The 16,886-nt window shown below is 41.6% G+C and overlaps 1 protein-coding gene across 3 annotated transcripts in view; it reads right to left on the bottom strand.

Annotated features, from left to right (window-relative positions):
- Positions 1-14,817, bottom strand: part of DNAJC2 (DnaJ (Hsp40) homolog, subfamily C, member 2) — a 27,605-nt gene extending 12,788 nt beyond the window's left edge. The window contains exons 1-7 of one of the 3 annotated variants that reach the window (XM_005862900.2): positions 14,512-14,817; positions 12,122-12,312; positions 7,439-7,514; positions 6,848-6,946; positions 3,953-4,094; positions 2,162-2,242; positions 810-875 (exon numbers count right to left, since the gene is read on the bottom strand). In XM_005862900.2, coding sequence (XP_005862962.1) covers positions 810-875; positions 2,162-2,242; positions 3,953-4,094; positions 6,848-6,946; positions 7,439-7,514; positions 12,122-12,312; positions 14,512-14,575 — 719 coding nt within the window. In that variant the 5' untranslated portion in view covers positions 14,576-14,817. The remainder of the gene's footprint in view (positions 1-809; positions 876-2,161; positions 2,243-3,952; positions 4,095-6,847; positions 6,947-7,438; positions 7,515-12,121; positions 12,313-14,511) is intronic. The other 2 variants (XM_014536957.1, XM_005862899.2) reach the window with 2 other exon arrangements.
- Positions 14,818-16,886: the final 2,069 nt, after the last annotated feature.

Below are 16,886 nucleotides of genomic sequence, written 5' to 3'. Positions count from 1 at the left end.
TTAGAGAGCAGCTGAGAGGCTGGCAAGGCAGGCGGGGAACCTGGCTTCCTCCGTCACTGGAGCAAGCAAGCCTCCCTGTTCGCGTCAGCTGCCTGGCTGCCGGCCGCCATCTTGGTTGGCAGTTAATTTGCATATCTCAGTGATTAGCCAATGGGAAAGGTAGCGGCCGTACGGCTAATTACCATGTTTCTCTTTTATTAGATAGGATAATGTCTGAGAAGGTCATAATGCTATGTTATGCTACTAACATTAATGCATGATTTTACTTATAATTAATTTGGATTAATATTTTTGGAATATTTATGTCAAACAATTTCCCAGGGAAAATTAAAATAAAACATAGGTTAAGCACCCAGAAGAAAAAGAATTCACTGAATTGAGCTTTTTGGACAATTCTATATTCCCTGGCCTTTTCCTAAGTATATCTTAACCAACTACTGATCTGGCTTCATCTAGCTTAACATATGAGAGGAGGGCTCTCAAAATATCAAAAACGCATTTATATATAGTATATTTTTACATCATTACAAATACCAAAAAGGCAAATAAATATCTTCCTTGCCCAGCCATTGTGGCTCAGTGGATGAGCGTTGACCTGTGAATCAGGAGGAGGTCACAGTTCGTTCCCGGTTGGGGCATATGCCCGGGTTGCGGGCTCAATCCCCAGTAGGCGGCTTGCAGGAGGCAGCCGATCAATGATTCTCTCTCATCATTAATGTTTCTCTCTTTCTCTCTCTGCCTTCCTCTCTGAAATCAATTAAAATATAATTTAAATAAAATCTCCCTTTATTAATGATTGATATACATACCACTCTGCTTTTTCTTTTTCTTCTTCATCTAGGTAAGAAAATTCTCTCCAAGAATCAAAATTATACCTGTAGACAGAAATAAGTAAAATTAAAAAAAATAAACTCTTTAAAATTAACTTAGAGGTATATAACTTTAAAAAACATTAATGGCAGCCCTGGCTGATATTGTTCATTGGTTAGAGCAGTGGTCGGCAAACTGCGGCTCGCTAGCCACATGTGGCTCTTTGGCCCCTTGAGTGTGGCTCTTCCACAAAATACCACGTGTGGGCGCGCACGTACAGTGAGATTGAAACTTCGTGGCCCATGCGCAGAAGTCGGTATTTTGTGGAAGAGCCACACTCAAGGGGCCAAAGAGCCGCAGTTTGCCGACCACTGGGTTAGAGCACCAGCTTATACATCGAAAGGTCTCGGGTTCAATTCCTGGTCAAGGGCACATAGCTGGTTTGCAGGTTCAATCTCTGGCTCAGTCAGGGTGTGTGTGGGAGGTAACCAACCAATGTGTCTCTCTCACATTAATGTTTCTCACTCTCTCTAAAAATCAATGGGAAAAATATCCTTGGGTGAGGATTAACAAAACAAACAAACAAAAACCCCAATATTAATGGCAAGTGAATGAGTTTTTTGTTTTTTTTTAAATAAATCCCCTCCACTCCCTTCTGGTACTGAATTAACACTATGTTCAAGTCTTTTCTTCCTTTTTAAATGACATTGTATGAAAATCTAAAATATACTTATCATTCCCCTCCAGTCAAAAATCACACCTCCTTGTTAGTTCTTCTAGTAGGTTTCTCTCTCGCTGGGGACTTGTTAAGTTTTCCTTGCCTTCACCATTGCTACTCTGTCAACTCTTAAACCATAGTAGTGGTTATTTTTAGCAACTAAAACTGATAGAGCTAAGTTTTGTCATTTTTGTTTTACGTGATTTTATGTTTTAATATATCAGATATTAATGAGAAAATACAGTGGCCATTGAATATTAAGCTTATTAAAAATTAAGAAATTAGTTATAGAGACAAATAGTACTGTTTCTTCCACACGTACTCAAGTACTTTTAATAGCAAGATAGCTAGTGAAGATGTATTTATTTTTATTCAATTCAAATGACTACTCAGTTTTAATTTTTTACCATTAGAGTGTGCGTGGTATCTAGAAATCTGATTAATAGAAAACATTGAAAAAACAATCATAAAAGCCTAAATATCATATAGGAGCTAATAGAGTGTTTATTAATTTCTGAACAAAGTGCTTTTGATCCCTCGATTAATTTATGAACAGTCAATCAAGTATTTACTGAATACTTAGTCTTTAAAAAAAAAAAATCACAGCATCATAAAATCAGTGTATCCACTTACCAGAAAGAATAAAATGCATCTACATCTTCAAATGATGAATTCATATCACCAAGTTTAGGGACATTTTTTTTATTTGACCATCTGAAATATTAAAAGAAAATTCAATTAAAAATCTGGTACAGAAGTTCAACAGACAAATTCTTCCTCTCCTAAATCTTCCTCTCCTAGGTCCTCTAAGACTAAAGAGATGGAGCTGGAAAATTAGGAGTGGTGTGCTGAACAACACAGGTGCAATAGAGGACAAGGATGGATAGGAATGGGCGAGGAAACAATGAAATGGTGTTTTAACCATCAGGTTATCATCAGTCTGTAAGTTACAGGGTTGTAGCAGCTGCCAGTGGCTGGCTTGGAAAAACAGGCCCTGAGTCCCCTTTCCCCGTAAACGGGCAGTACAGCAATCTGCAGGCCTAGCCTTTTAAAAAATGTTAATACTCACAGAGGGAATAAATTTCCACCCCCTCATCACCACCACATTCCCCCTAAAAGTCAGACTTTTAGGTTCAGCACCTCACCCATCACATATATCACATAGTAAAAGGATCTTAAGGCTACTTACTGACTTGTTTTCCATTCTATAAAACCATTCTACAATAAAATAATACATTGTCTTTTTTTTTTTACCACCTTCAATACTGTTACAAAACAAAAGTGAAGAAAAAGATTAGAAGAAATATTAGACCACACCAAATGGCTAATCAAAGTGGTTCTCAAATGTGGATGCACATTAGCATCACCTAGGAACATTAAAAACCCTACATGAATTCGAAAACTATTAAACTTAAATCACAATCTCTTTAGGTATCAGAAATTTTTCAGACTCTACAATTGAATCCATTTGCAGTCCAGATGTACTCCATAAAAAACCTTTCAATGCAGATGTAACCAAAAAATTTAGAATACTGGTACACCCTATGTAAAAACTGACTTAAATGAAAGAAATTAAATATGCTTTAATCTTAAATATAAATCATCCTTAGTCAGAGAACCTTATGATAAACAGATGCTCAAAAAATGGAACAAAAGCCTGGCCGGCATGGCCTGGTGGTGGAGTGTCGATCTATGAACCAGGAGGTTGCAGTTCGATTCTCTGTCAGGGCACATGCCTGAGTTGGTTGCAGGCTTGATCCCTAGTGTGAGGCATGCAGGAGGCAGCCAATCAATGATTCTCTTTGATCACTGATGATTCTATCTCTCTTTCCCTCTCCCTTCCCCTCTGAAATCAATAAAAATATGTATAAAAAAAAGAACAAAAGCTTTTTTCAAGTGATAATGGGCCAAATAGAGCAATGTACCCATTAATAAAAGAGAAACAAAAAAAATGGGAAATTACTGTCACCTAAGTAACGGTATCACACTACATAAAAGCAGTCTGCCCCCCAGGAAAACTCAAAAGAAAAACATTCCATGAGTTATAAAAGAATTTCACTATGGAAAAGTAAAACTTCTGTTTAGAGAGCAAAACAGAAACCTAGAAACTATAAGAAGCAGGCCAATACAGGAATGATTTTCAACTGGTGTGCCACAAGAATTTTTAAAACATGCAATACCCGACTATTTAGTCAGGGGCACTGACCTCTTTTCCCTTAGAATGTCAAATAAAAATATGACGACAGCCAACACAACAATAGCCGTCTGGTTATACCTATTTATTTTTTTGTCAGATCGGCAGAAAATATATTTTTTTTGTGTGCCGCAGAATTTTAGTAATTAGTTTATGTGTGCCATGAGATGAAAAAGGTTGAAAACTGCTGCAATAGAGCATAATGATCACAAGGGGATGCCTTAACTCACCTGGAATTCCTTTCAAACACTGGGGAAAACACTTCGAAGAAATTGTCTTTTGCTTCACTTTTAGAAGGAACTGAGTTATCGAAAGTAGGATCTACACTGTTAAATGCTCGTCTTTTCACTGGATCAGATAACATTTCATAAGCTGAGGAAAAAATGATAAGGTCATATTACCATGACTTGACATTTTTTTCCCTGTGAGAAAAAAAAAATTCCCCTTCCTTTAAAAAAAGTCATTATTTTTCACATTTAAAATTTTATGTGCTTGGGGGGTAGAATTTAATCTAGGTGAAGAAAGCTCTAGCACTACTAGATATAATTGCACTTAACCTCTTTAAGTGGCTCTTCTGGAAGGCAAATGACAAAACAACAGTTAAAAATACTCATCCTTTGGCTTCTGGTCAAGATGGCAGCACAGGTAAATGCGGTCTCACATCCTCCCACAATCACATCAAAATTACAACTAAGTTACAAAACAGCCATCATTCAGAACCCTTGCAATCTAGCTGAATAGAAGTCCTCTAACTATGGATGTGAAGAAGCCATTGAGACTGGTAGGAGGGGTGATGTGGAATGGTGGAATGGGCGGGCCCACACCAACATGTGGTGGGTAACAATCAGGAAGGCTAACTCAGCTGCAGAGGTACCTCCTGAGGAGTGAGGGGTCCCAGCCCCACACCAGGTTCCCCAGCCCAGGGTTCCAGTGCCGGGAAGAAAAGTCCCATAACTTCGGGCTGTGAAAACCAGCAGGGATGGTGGCTGAGATGAAGGCTGCTGGAGTTCCTGGTGTTCCTCTTCAAGGGCCTGCGCACAAACTTACAGACTCACTCGCTCTGAACTCCAGCACTGGGCAGCAGTTTGAAAGTCACCAGGGACATACGGGGAGGAACTGAATTGTCTGGTATTAGGGTGAGAGCTGACGGGGTAACTTTCTCCTAGACAGTAATGCTGGCAGAGGCCACTGTTCCTTTGCTGAGGCCTCTCCCCACAGAATCAGCAGGCAGGTGGCCTATTTGAGTCTCCCCCAACCTGGCAACACTGTTCACCTTGCCCTGATTTCTTGAAACCCTGTCCCACCCAGCTGTTTCTTTCCAGTGGCTTTTTCATACAAATGGCCTGTCTTCACTCATGCTTTGGACTTCCCCACAATCTCTAAAAGTTTCACAAACCCCAAACAAGCAGCATATGCCTTGTACATACTGCTAAGTGGCCCTAGACTGGCTTCAGCACACACACAGCTTTTCTTCTCCAGGCACCTCCAAGCCCAGCAGCCATCTGCAGATTGTTTTGTGGCTCATGCCGAGTAGCTCTAGAAAAGGCACAGGTGGTGGCTGACCTTGGCCTGCACCTCTCAGGAGGCCCCAAAGCCAGTGCACCTGGTGGACAGCTTCAGACCATGCTGAAGGACCACTCGACCACCTCCATGAGCGACACACTCGAGGCAGACTCATTAGGCACGGGAGCCCCATAGCAGCCAGTCTTGCTCTGTGGTGTTGGCCCCTGAACAGCAGATCCTCCATGGTGGTTGCGCCCAGTCCTTCAAGCCAATCCACATGGGTCACCCACCTGGAGCACCCAGCTCAGGTGACCCAAGAGGATGCGCCACTGGACTCTATAGGACACTACTACAGAAAACCACTGAAATAAGTCAGACAGAGAAAGACAAATGCCATATGATTTCACTTATGTGTGGAAACCAAAAAACAAAATAAACAAACAAACAGAACAGAAACAGACTCATATAGAGAGAGAACATTTTGGAAGAGGGGTTGGTGAGATGGGTGAAAAAGTGAAGGAATTAAGAAGTACAAATTGGTTGTTACAGAATAGTCATGGGGATGTTTATAAAGTACAGCATAGGGAACATAGTCAGTAATATTGCAATAACTACGTATGGTGTCAAATAGGTTCTAGACTTACTGGGTGATCACTTCGTAAGTTATATAAATGTCTAATCTCTGGGTTGTACACCTGAACTAATATAATATTGTAAGTTAAGTGTAATTGAAAAATAAAAAAACTAGTAAAAAAATACTCATCCCTTAAGAAAACATGACTCTGAGGAAAAACAAATTGTTAGAAAATTAACTTAGATCCCCAGGTTGTGAACAATCAAAGGATCTCAGGCATCTTGAGCATTGTGTAAAAGTGGGCCAATAAGAATACAGTTAAAAGGTGTGTTACAATTTTTAAAAAATTAGCATCAAAATGTAAAATCACATTTAAGGAAACGTTTAGAAATGGTGGCACCTATATTAATCTGCTTAGCAAGGACATGGTTATGTAATTACCAATTAACATTTGTGGGTCCTATATTAGGATACAAGCAACTTAATATAAATTAGCAAAACGTCTGAGGAACAGTTTAGTCCAGCTGTGGGCAAACTACGGCCCGCGGGCCGGATCCGGCCCGTTTGAAATGAATAAAACTAAAAAAAGAAAAGACCGTACCCTTTTATGTAATGATGTTTACTTTGAATTTATATTAGTTCACACAAACACTCCATCCATGCTTTTGTTCCGGCCCTCCGGTCCAGTTTAAGAACCCATTGTGGCCCTCGAGTCAAAAAGTTTGCCCACCCCTGGTTTAGTCCCATAAAGTATCTGAAATGAGAAAGATTTTAGTATTTTCATCATTAGCTGTAACAGGTATGAATTCACCCTAGGATGAGCTTCTTAAAAGAATCACCTGGTGATCTCATTAAAATACAGATTCCTATTCAGTATAGGTCTAGGGTGGGGCCTGCGCTTCTGCATTTCTGAAAAGCTGTCAGGTGTTGCTGATGCTGCTGGTTGAGAGAACCTCACTTTGTGTAGTGAGGTTCTGGGGAAAATTACCAAAAATAACCACATGTAACATCACTATTAGAAATGCCTGACTCTAAAATATTTCCTTACCTTTAGTTATGCAAGTGAAGTAGTCATTATCTCCTTCTTTTATTGGTTCACCAGCTGCTTTCCGTTTGTCTGGGTGATGTTTTAAAACCATTGCTTTATCTACAAAATAAGCCAGATTTAGATAATTTGTTACTTTAGACATTAAAACTAAGAAAAAAGATGAGCTAAATAGCGTTTCTAAAATCATAATGCTAATTTAAAAATATTTTGCCTATGGTAAAACATAGGCTTATTAAATGTGGAAATCAGAGAAACAAAGAATCATTTAAGAAGTGGCCAAAGTGCCAGCACCTAAAGCCAATTACTGTTAACATTTTAGTGTATTTTCACAGACTTTTTTCCCTTAAGCATATGCTTCAAAAATTTTAGGTATAATCTTATCATATATATCAGTTTATATTCTGCTTTTTTCCAACTTAACATTTTCCTGGTTCTGAAGGTAGAGAGTGTGGTCATGCATTGGTATAACCATATGATACATGCGGTTCAATTTAGAGTTATGGCTATAGACTACGATCCTGCACATTTTTTCAAAAGGAAAACATTTCCTATGCCAGATATCTGATTATTTCAAAATAACTAAATACTTACGTGCTGCTTTGATCTGTCTCTGTGTAGCTTTGTATCTTACATGGCCAAGTCCAAGTACTGCATAATGATCTTGGTTCTGATAAAGACATAAAAGGGAGTCAAGTTTAAAATGCAGCAATATATACTACTATCTCTTGTGTTTTGGCACCCTGAAACAGTGCTTCCCAAAGATGTTCCCATGATTGAAGTCCAGTGAGACATTCTGTATAAAATGGGTTCTGTGGTCATTTAAGTTTGGGAAATGCAGACTCTTGTATAGCCTTTTTAATGATTTGATGCACATAAGCCTAATAAAGGCTCTGAGAAGTTCTGCAATTAAGAAAACAGAAATAGCCGGAACCGGTTTGGCTCAGTGGATAGAGCGTCGGCCTGCGGACTGAAAGGTCCCAGGTTCGATTCTGGTCGAGGGCATGTGCCTGGGTTGCGGGCACATCCCCAGTGGGAGATGTGCAGGAGGCAGCTGATCGATGTTTCTCTCTCATCGATGTTTCTAACTCTCTATCTCTCTCCCTTCCTCTCTGTAAAAAATCAATAAAAATATATTTAAAAAAAAAAAAGAAAAAAAAAAAAGAAAACAGAAATCTGTAAAACCTAGCATTTTCCAAGCTTACTTGACCATAGGACGCCTTTTCCTCTTAAAATCTATTAACATACTATGGCCATTCTTAAATGAAAGTGTAGCCAGGAAGATTTCAGATCTGAAGAGAGCATTACAGCAGCCCTAGGGCAGTAATAGGCAAGAACTAGGAGCCACAGGGACCAAAGAAGGTAGGTTACATGTAAATTTTGAGAAACAGAGGGATGAGCCTTCTCTCAATAGAAGTACCTCTTTCATTTCTGCTTTGGTTAACAGCATTGCAAATTTAAAAGTTGGGGTAGCAACTCGAGTGAAGGCTCCTTACAGAACTCTAGTATTGGAGAATGAGTTGGAAGGAAGGGGAGTTACGAGCATAAAAGATAGGAGAAAAAAAGTCAAATAAGGCTGACTGGTTTCCCTTCAAACTCAGGATTGCAAATTTCATAGAGATTGGCCCCTTTATTAGACCTGACAACCATACTTTTTCAGTTAGTTCACCTTTCCACTCACTAAGATTACTATTACATACCTTCTGTCTTCTGGTCTTTCTTTAAAACTTATAGATCCTTCTCAACCCTCTCATCAATGTCCATGCCTCTTGCTTAACTAAAAACTTAAGTTACACTATTCAAATTCCATCTTCTTTCTACCATCCTACCTGCATCCATACATTTTTTTCCCCTTTCCCTTTATTCATAATTGAGAAAGCCTGTCTTACCAAAACAAATTACTCCTTCGTCTTGGTTCTGAATATCACCTTTTCTAAGGCTCCTCAAATACTAGCATCTTTCAGCTATCTCCTAATTTCAACTGGGTTATTTTCATCATTATAAAAAGATGCTCTATTATATCTCATCCTTAAAAAAACAAAACAAAAACAAAACCTTTCCTGGACCCCTTTTCCAGCTACCATCCTATTTTTCAGCTGCCTATCAAAGTTGAACTTCTTTTTTTAAAAATATATTTTTATTGATTTCACAGAGGAAGGGAGAAAGAGAAACATCAATGAGGAGAGAATCATTGATCGGCTGCCTCCTGCACGTCCCACACTGGGGATTGAGCCTGATCTCCTGGTTCATAGGTCAATGCTCAACCACTGAGCCACATGGGCTGGGCAAAGCTAAACTCCTTGAAGAAGCTGTCTCCTCTAGCATCAATTTTCAAACCGCTCCAATCTGGTTCAGCTCTGTCCACTTCTAGCCCAGGTGCTACAAAGTTGCTCTTTTCAATATCAATTTCCAGGTACCAAATCCAAGATCACCTATCTGCCCTCACTTGGCTTCAACTCCCATTGGCAGCACAACTCTTTTTATTAGAAACGTTATCTTCCTTTAGTTTCTGTGAATCCATTATGTTTTCCTCCCACCGATCAGTAGCTTTTTCAGTCATTTTTACTAGTTAATCAATGATCTGCAAAGCTCAGTCCTGAGGTTTCTTTTTGTCTCTCTATACTTTGATCCTAGGTGACCTGATTGAATGCTGGGCTGGAATGTGGTAAGAACCGTGTAAATGTTCATGACTCCCCATTTCTGCCCCTCCTCCACCCGCCTAAGTTCTTAAAGATTGTCAGTGCTTCAAACTCTGCAATGGCTTTTCACTGAGGACCACTACTCCTGACTTCCTCGCCCCTCCCTCATTCACTCTGTTCCAACCACTTGCCTTCTCTCAGTTCCTGGAACATTCCAAACTTCTTTCTGCCTCAGCACACGCTCTCTGCACGGAATGCCCCTCTCCCTGATCTTTGTAAATCATCCAGGTTTCATCTTAAATGTCAGTTCCACTGGCCTCCCCCACCTACTCAGTCTAAGTCAGTCACCTGAACACTCCATCACTCTGTTGTTCTCTGCCCAGCACTTAGTGGCCACGTTCCTGATTGCTTGCTTATTATCTGTTTCCTCACTGACATGTAAGGTTTGTGGAAGCAGCAATACTGTCTTATTCAGCACAGTATCTTCAGCACCCATAAAGATATCTGAAACACACAGCAGGTGCTTGATCCCTATTTGTTGAATGAAACAATTAAAAGAATGTATGAACTCCGCCACCTTGCTCTGATGTCAATCTACTCTTTTTTATACCGAAGATCTTCTCCACTCTTTCTTCCTTTTCTCTCTTGTTGCTCTTAATGCCCCCCAATTCTATGTCCTCCTGATCCTTCCTTTCCCTCAAGTTACTGCTTTCTCTCATTTTCTCTACAACCCAGCTTTGAAAGAGTATTTTACACTTAGGTCTCATTTTATTACCTCCTAATAACTCTTCAACCCACTGCAATTTCTTGCTACCCCAATCATTTCACTAGAACGGCTTTCACGGTGGTCACGTAAACTTCGTTTGCCAAACCCAGTGGCTTTTTATCTTTATTTATGTTATGTGGTTGACCTCTCTCCAAAGCAGTGACACTGGTGATTGTGTTTTCTTCTTGTGACTGCCTCCTCCCTTAGTTTTTGGAAGAGTATAGTGCCTGATGTTTAATGAAACTTTGTTAAGCAAATGTTTTTTTGTCTTCCTTCTACTTCTTTTACTCTTCTTAGTATCCTTTGCTGTTTCTCCTCCTATAATCACCCTTAAATATCTATCGGTGCTGTGCTCCTCAATGTTGTTCTTTTCTTTTAAAACTGATGATGATGGCAGGAGAATCAGTTCACACTTTCTGAGTGCTTATATACTTTTCTAAGTGCTTTATACATATGCCTTACCTCATTTAACATTCACTTCAATCAATGAGATAGGAACTCTTATTATATACTATTTATTTTGAATTTATCAGGTGTCCAAACACTAGTTAAGTGCCTTATATGCATCATTTCACTAATCTTCACTATAATCCTCTGAGCTGTTAACAATATCATTGTACCAATAAGGGAAATGAGGTGCAGAGATGTCAGGTAACTTTCCCAAGGTCCCAGCACACTAAATGGGCAGAATCAGATTTGAATTCAGGCACTCTAATTCCAAAGTCTGTACACGTAAGTATTATACTAGCACCAACTTAAGCAATAATACCTATTTGTCTATATTCTTCTCCTTGGCTGATGTCATTCAATTTCCCACAGCCTCAACTATCACCTATGTGCCAACGACTTGCAAATGCTTTTTGCCTCTAACCTCTTTGCAGAGTCACGAACCAATTTTTAACCACCTAATAGACAACTTCACCAGTATGTTACCAGAACCTCGATTTTGACATAACCAAATTTGAACACAAACACCACTCCCCACAAACTTCCTTTTCTTGCATCCCAGTGTTGGTAACAAGCCCAAATGCACAGAGGTCTTCTGAATACATTCCCTTCTCTTGTGACACACAGACGAGGTCAAAACTTCTCAAGACTACCCCCCTCGCCCCAAAATTTATCCCCTCTTCCTCAAAACCCAGTCACAAATTTAATTCAAGCATCAGGCATTCATTTGAAGGCTTAAATTATTGCATTAGGCCTATACTAGCAAATTATTCACTTCCCCTCCAGACCTGCCCTCCCTTTTCAAGTAATTTTCTGTGCTGCCAGGAGAATTACTTTTCTAAAATTAGCTTAGAAACTTTTAATGACTTCCTACTGCCCTGAAATAAAATTCCTTCCTTAGCATGGCATAAAAAGGACACTATACAGTTTGATCTAGTGGAGCGGTTGCCAACCGGTGGTCTGCGGACCACTGGTGGTCCGTGAGGTCCGTAAGGTTGGTGACCGCTGATCTAGAGTCTGCTTTTGGTGGAATTTCTCACCACCTTCCCTCAAGAACAACCCTTACTCTAATCTTAACTAATCCCAAAAAGGTGGTAGGTAGTCTTTTACGCGTTTGTGTTTTTGCATCTCTATTCCTTCTGCTCATAATACCTTTTCTCCCTTCTTTCTTCACAAGCTGCCTCTCATCCTTTTAAGACCAGCTCAAACATTATCTTCCCTGTGAGGCCTTCCTAGACGTCTTCAGCAGAAAGAGTATCCTATGGCTGGTGCGATCCCACTCAAGGCCCAACAATGAAAAGGTGCTCAACTATCGTTGTCTTACTGCAGCCTCTTAAAGCATGGTTTATTAATGGAGGATTCATGAGAAAATTGCCTGTGTGTAACACAGCATCTGACTGAACAAAAGGTTCAGCTGTTAAATACCTTCCAGTCCTTGGGATCAAGCGTCTTCAGCATGGGAAATTCTTCTAACTGCAACTCTTCATCTTCTGATTCCTCTGATAACTCTTTCTTATCCTCCAGTTCCTGAAAAGAGGCAGAAGCATTTCTGTTTCTCCTCTTAACAAAAGCTTCAAACCATCTTCCCACAGGTTCAACTTGACAGAGTGTTGAGGCTGTGATTGAAAGTGTTAAGAGAGGCTTCAATGTATTGCATGGAATAAATCTGTTTCAAGGCAGTAAGATCAAAACAGTGATAGCATCAGAATATAATTTTAAAACCATCAACTAAGAAAACGGCTGCAATAATCCAGTTAACATGAGGGTTAGCAATAAATTTACAGAGTATTCAATAAACCTCTTCCAATTAGCTGAGAAAACAAAACATTCATCAATGTCAACAACAAACCAACACTCTTCTGGGGATCTGAGAGGAAGGTGAGGAACAGGGAGAAATGTTACAAACTTGCTAGCCTTGTCAAAAACAAGACAACCTTCTAAAACAACTAACAGTACCTTAATTTAAAAACCCTGATTTGTCCTGACAGACAATTGTCCAGCAGCTAAGGGGACTTACTAAACCAACGGCCCGAGTGGAGCAAGCGCTGCCTGAAGTCAGAGGCGCTGGAGTTGGGTGGGTCCCCATTGGTGGCTACGTGAAATGAGCCGGAGATGCCTCCAACTCACAGCGGAGCAGGCATCTATCTGACATGACTCCTTGGAGGACTGACGGACAAACCCAGGGAGCACTTCGGAGCAAGGCTTTACCATTACTCCTGGGCAGTGAGGGTAAGTCACTGTCAATCTGCATATTCACATTTCAAAAAATGTAATTTAGGTCAGGGGAAAAAAGTTAACGTCTTAATTCCAATTTCATATTCCATCTGAAAGCAAAAGCCTTCCTTTGCTCAGCTATCAATAACTCAGATGTAAATACTCCTTGTACCTAAAGCCACAATGTTCTAAAAATAACTGAGTTTTTATGTTTTGATTAGTTTTGGAAATTAAGATTTCCTCTACCATACACAGGAGAGGATTCAAACCGTAATGTTCAATAAGTACTGCCCTCCCCACGTGGCTCAGTGGTTGGGCCTCGAGCTATGAACCAGGAGGTCCAGGTTCAACAGGAGGCCAAGGTTCAATTCCCAGTCAGAGCACATGCCCGGTTTTGGGTTCGATCCCCAGCGTGGGGCGTGCAGACGGCAGCCGATCAATGATTCCCTCTCATCACTGATGTTGCTATCTCTCGCTCCCTCTCCCTTCCTCTCCGAAACCAATAAACATATATATGTACTATCTGTGTAGTGTGACTGTGTTTCCTTACCATGCTTGTTTGTGGGTTTTTAAAAAATATATATTTTATTGATTTTTTACAGAGAGGAAGGGAGAGGGATAGAGAGTTAGAAACATCGATCAGCTGCCTCCTGCACACCCCCGACTGGGGATGCGCCCGCGACCAAGGTACATGCCCTTGACCGGAATCGAACCTGGGACCTTTCAGTCTGCAGACCGACGCTCTATCCACTGAGCCAAACCGGTTAGGGCGCTTGTTTTTTAAATCCCCACCTGAGGACATGCTTGTTGATGTGAGAGGAAAGAAAGAGAGACACATCCATCCGCTGCTTCCCCTGTGCCCGGAGCGGGGCTCCAACCCGCAGCCGGGGCAGGTGCTCTGCCGGGAATGGGACCCGCGGCCGCCCGTACCGGGGGCGCCAACCATTGGGCACACTGGTGAAGTGCGCACGAATGCAACACGTGCCATGATACCCGCTCCGAACCACATCCGACAAGCGCGTCCCGAGCGGCTGCAGTGGCTCATGCAGGTCGCTGAGCCGGAGACTCGAGCTTAGTGTCCGCGGCATCACCTGTCGGACCTAAGCACCGGGCACGCTTCACGGCCGGGCCGCGCTGACGTCTCCCCGCGGATCCCAGCGGCGGCCCGGGCCAGGGTCTCTCTACTGAGCATGGGGACCGGGGTCTGAGGTGTGACAGTTGAAAAACAAAGCGGGGCGAACGGAGAGAGGGGGGAAGGTGTCGAGCACCAGCAGCAAAGGTTGGGTCCGACCCCGCGCCCTGGCAGCTCGCAGCGGGCATCAGGGTCCCGGAGGGTTCGGTCCCGAACCGCTCGGCCCAACCCATGAGTCAGCGGCCGCGAGGAGAGAGAAATGTGTCGGGGCAGAAAAGAGGCGCCCCCTCCCTCGCAGTTTGGGGGAGGGTTACTGTCTAGCAGGGAGCGAAAAGGCGCTCGTCACGGCCCCACAGGACGGGGAGCTAGTCGCCAGGGGCCGGGGCTGAGGGGTTTCGGGGTCGCGGAAGTGGAGGGCTGCGGCAGGGGGGCCGAGGCGGGACGGAGCCGGGGTTGAGTGGACACGTACCGGAGGTCAGAGCGTGGGTGATGGCGGTGCCCTGGCCCTCCGCAGCGCTCGGCAGGAGCAGCATGGTGGCGCCGGGGCGGCCCCGCGGGCGCAGCGGCTCGGTCCCGGGCGGAGCGCGCTGAGCGTTCCACAGTCCCACCTCCCGGTCCGAGCCTCGCGCCTTGGCTCCACGACGCCCAGGAACCGGCGCCTGGAGACAACCAGGAACTACTTCCGGGTTGGATCTCTCGTGTGTATTGGGGCCATTCGACCTCCAAGCCCGCCGCCTGCGTGTGCGGCAGCCTGGTGCGTCCACTGATTCAGTTCCGGCTGGGTACCAAGACTCAGGAGAGAAAGATTCCTAGACTCATCAGTTCCCAGGTAAAAAGGATGACGAACTTTTCCTCGTCCAGGTGCAAACTGTAGAGCATAATTTTCTAAAGCAGCTTTTCCTATATTCTTTTTGCTTTTTTTACTCCTACTGATACTTGTCTGAACCTAACCACCGATTTTTCCAGGAGCTCTACTTGCATAATCAAAATGGAAAAGATGTGTTTACATTGAGAATGATTCTAGTTTATACATCCATAGAGAATTCTGTGGATTACATATACCTGTAGGGCACTTGTGTTTACCTAAATAATAATAGCAGCTAACATTTTTTGTACTGTAACAAAGTAATTTACTTACATCATTTAGTTTAATCCTCATAATATTTGGAGAAGAAACTCTTTTCTATCTAGTGTTAGATTCTAATAAAAAGCCAGCAACTTTTTCTCCTGCTCTAAAGCATGAAGTTTTCTGTAAAGATTTTCCCAGTTACAGGACTCTGGAACTTAATTTTGTAATGTGTAACAAAATCAGTTGTACTCCTACTAGATGATTCCTTCTTGTACTGGGGTCAAAAGCAAGAACTAGCAAAAGGAAACCAGTGGGTGAAAATTCACGCCTTTAATTCCCCCATTCAATCTGGAATAGGTAGAGCAAAATAGAAGGCATGATGTGCTACTCTTTGGGAAAAAGCATCATAAACTAAAATTATTCTCTGAGAATTACATTTTACTGTTAAATATATTGAATTTTACCAAATGACAAAATAGTCACTTCAAAATTGACATTTCAAAAACTAAGCTAATCATCTCTAATCCTCTTCCTGACTCATCAACCTCTGTGAAAAGAGGCTCTAAGTCTCAAAGTAACCTGACTCCACTTTCTTAATATTAATAATTTTTCCACCCACCTCCCCCATCCATTCTCACCATCACTCTAAGGTCATAAAGGGTATTTTTTTTTTTTTAAGAAAAAGAGAGAGACAGAGAGAGAAAGGGAGAGAGAGTGGCTGAGAGAAACATCAAGGTAAGAGAGAGAGACATCGATTGGTTGCTTCCTGCATGTGCCCCGACTGGGCCGGGGATTGAGCCTGCAACCCAGGTACATGCGTTGACCTCAAACCCGAGACCTTTAGTCCGTGCCTGAAGCTCTAACTACTGAACAAAACCAGTTAGGGCAAGGATACTTTTTTAAAAATCGTGGTAAATTTACATAACAAAAATTAATATCTTAATCATTTTAAAGTGTAAAGGTTAGTAGCATTAAGTACATTAACTGTATTGTTCGATCAATCTCCAGAACTCTTTTCATCTTGCAAAACTGAATTTCTATACCCATTAAACAACTTCCTATTTCCATCCCCACCCCCACCCCACTTCCTGCAACCAGCATTCTACTTTCTTTTTTTTAAAAAAAAAATATATTTTATTGACTTTTTACAGAGAGGAAGGGATAGGGATAGAGAGTTAGAACATCGATCAGCTGCCTCCTGCACACCCCCTACTAGGGATGTGCCTGTAACCAAGGTAAATGCCCTTGATCGGAATCAAACCTGGGACCTTTCAGTCTGCAGGCCAACACTCTATCCACTGAGCCAAACTAGTTAGGGCACTACTTCCTGTCTCTATGAATTTTACTGTGTATCTCATATAAGATGAATCATACAATCTTTGTCATTTTTGTGACTGATTTACTCATTTAGCACAATGTCTCACAATTGTGGTATGTACCAGAATAATATTCCTTTGTATGTATATTTTATTCATCCATTCATCTGTTGATTGGGTTGCTTTCGCTTTTTGGCTATTTTGAATAATGCTTCTATGAACAAGGAAATGCAAATATCTCTTGAAGATCCTGCTTTCAATTCCTTTGGGTATATACCCAGAACTGGAATTGCTGGATCATATGGCAATTTCATTTTTAATTTTCCATAGCAGTTACACCATTTTACTTCCCCATGAACTGTACAAGGTTTCCATTTTCCCAACTTCCTCATCAACACTTGTTTTCTTTTTCTTTTTTTAATAGTCACCATTCTAATGAGTATCAGGTGATATCTCATG

Source organism: Myotis brandtii, unplaced genomic scaffold, assembly GCF_000412655.1.
Source record: "Myotis brandtii unplaced genomic scaffold, ASM41265v1 scaffold17, whole genome shotgun sequence".
In the NCBI taxonomy this organism is placed as follows: Eukaryota; Metazoa; Chordata; class Mammalia; order Chiroptera; family Vespertilionidae; genus Myotis; species Myotis brandtii.
This window is presented reverse-complemented; position numbering and strand designations above follow the sequence as displayed.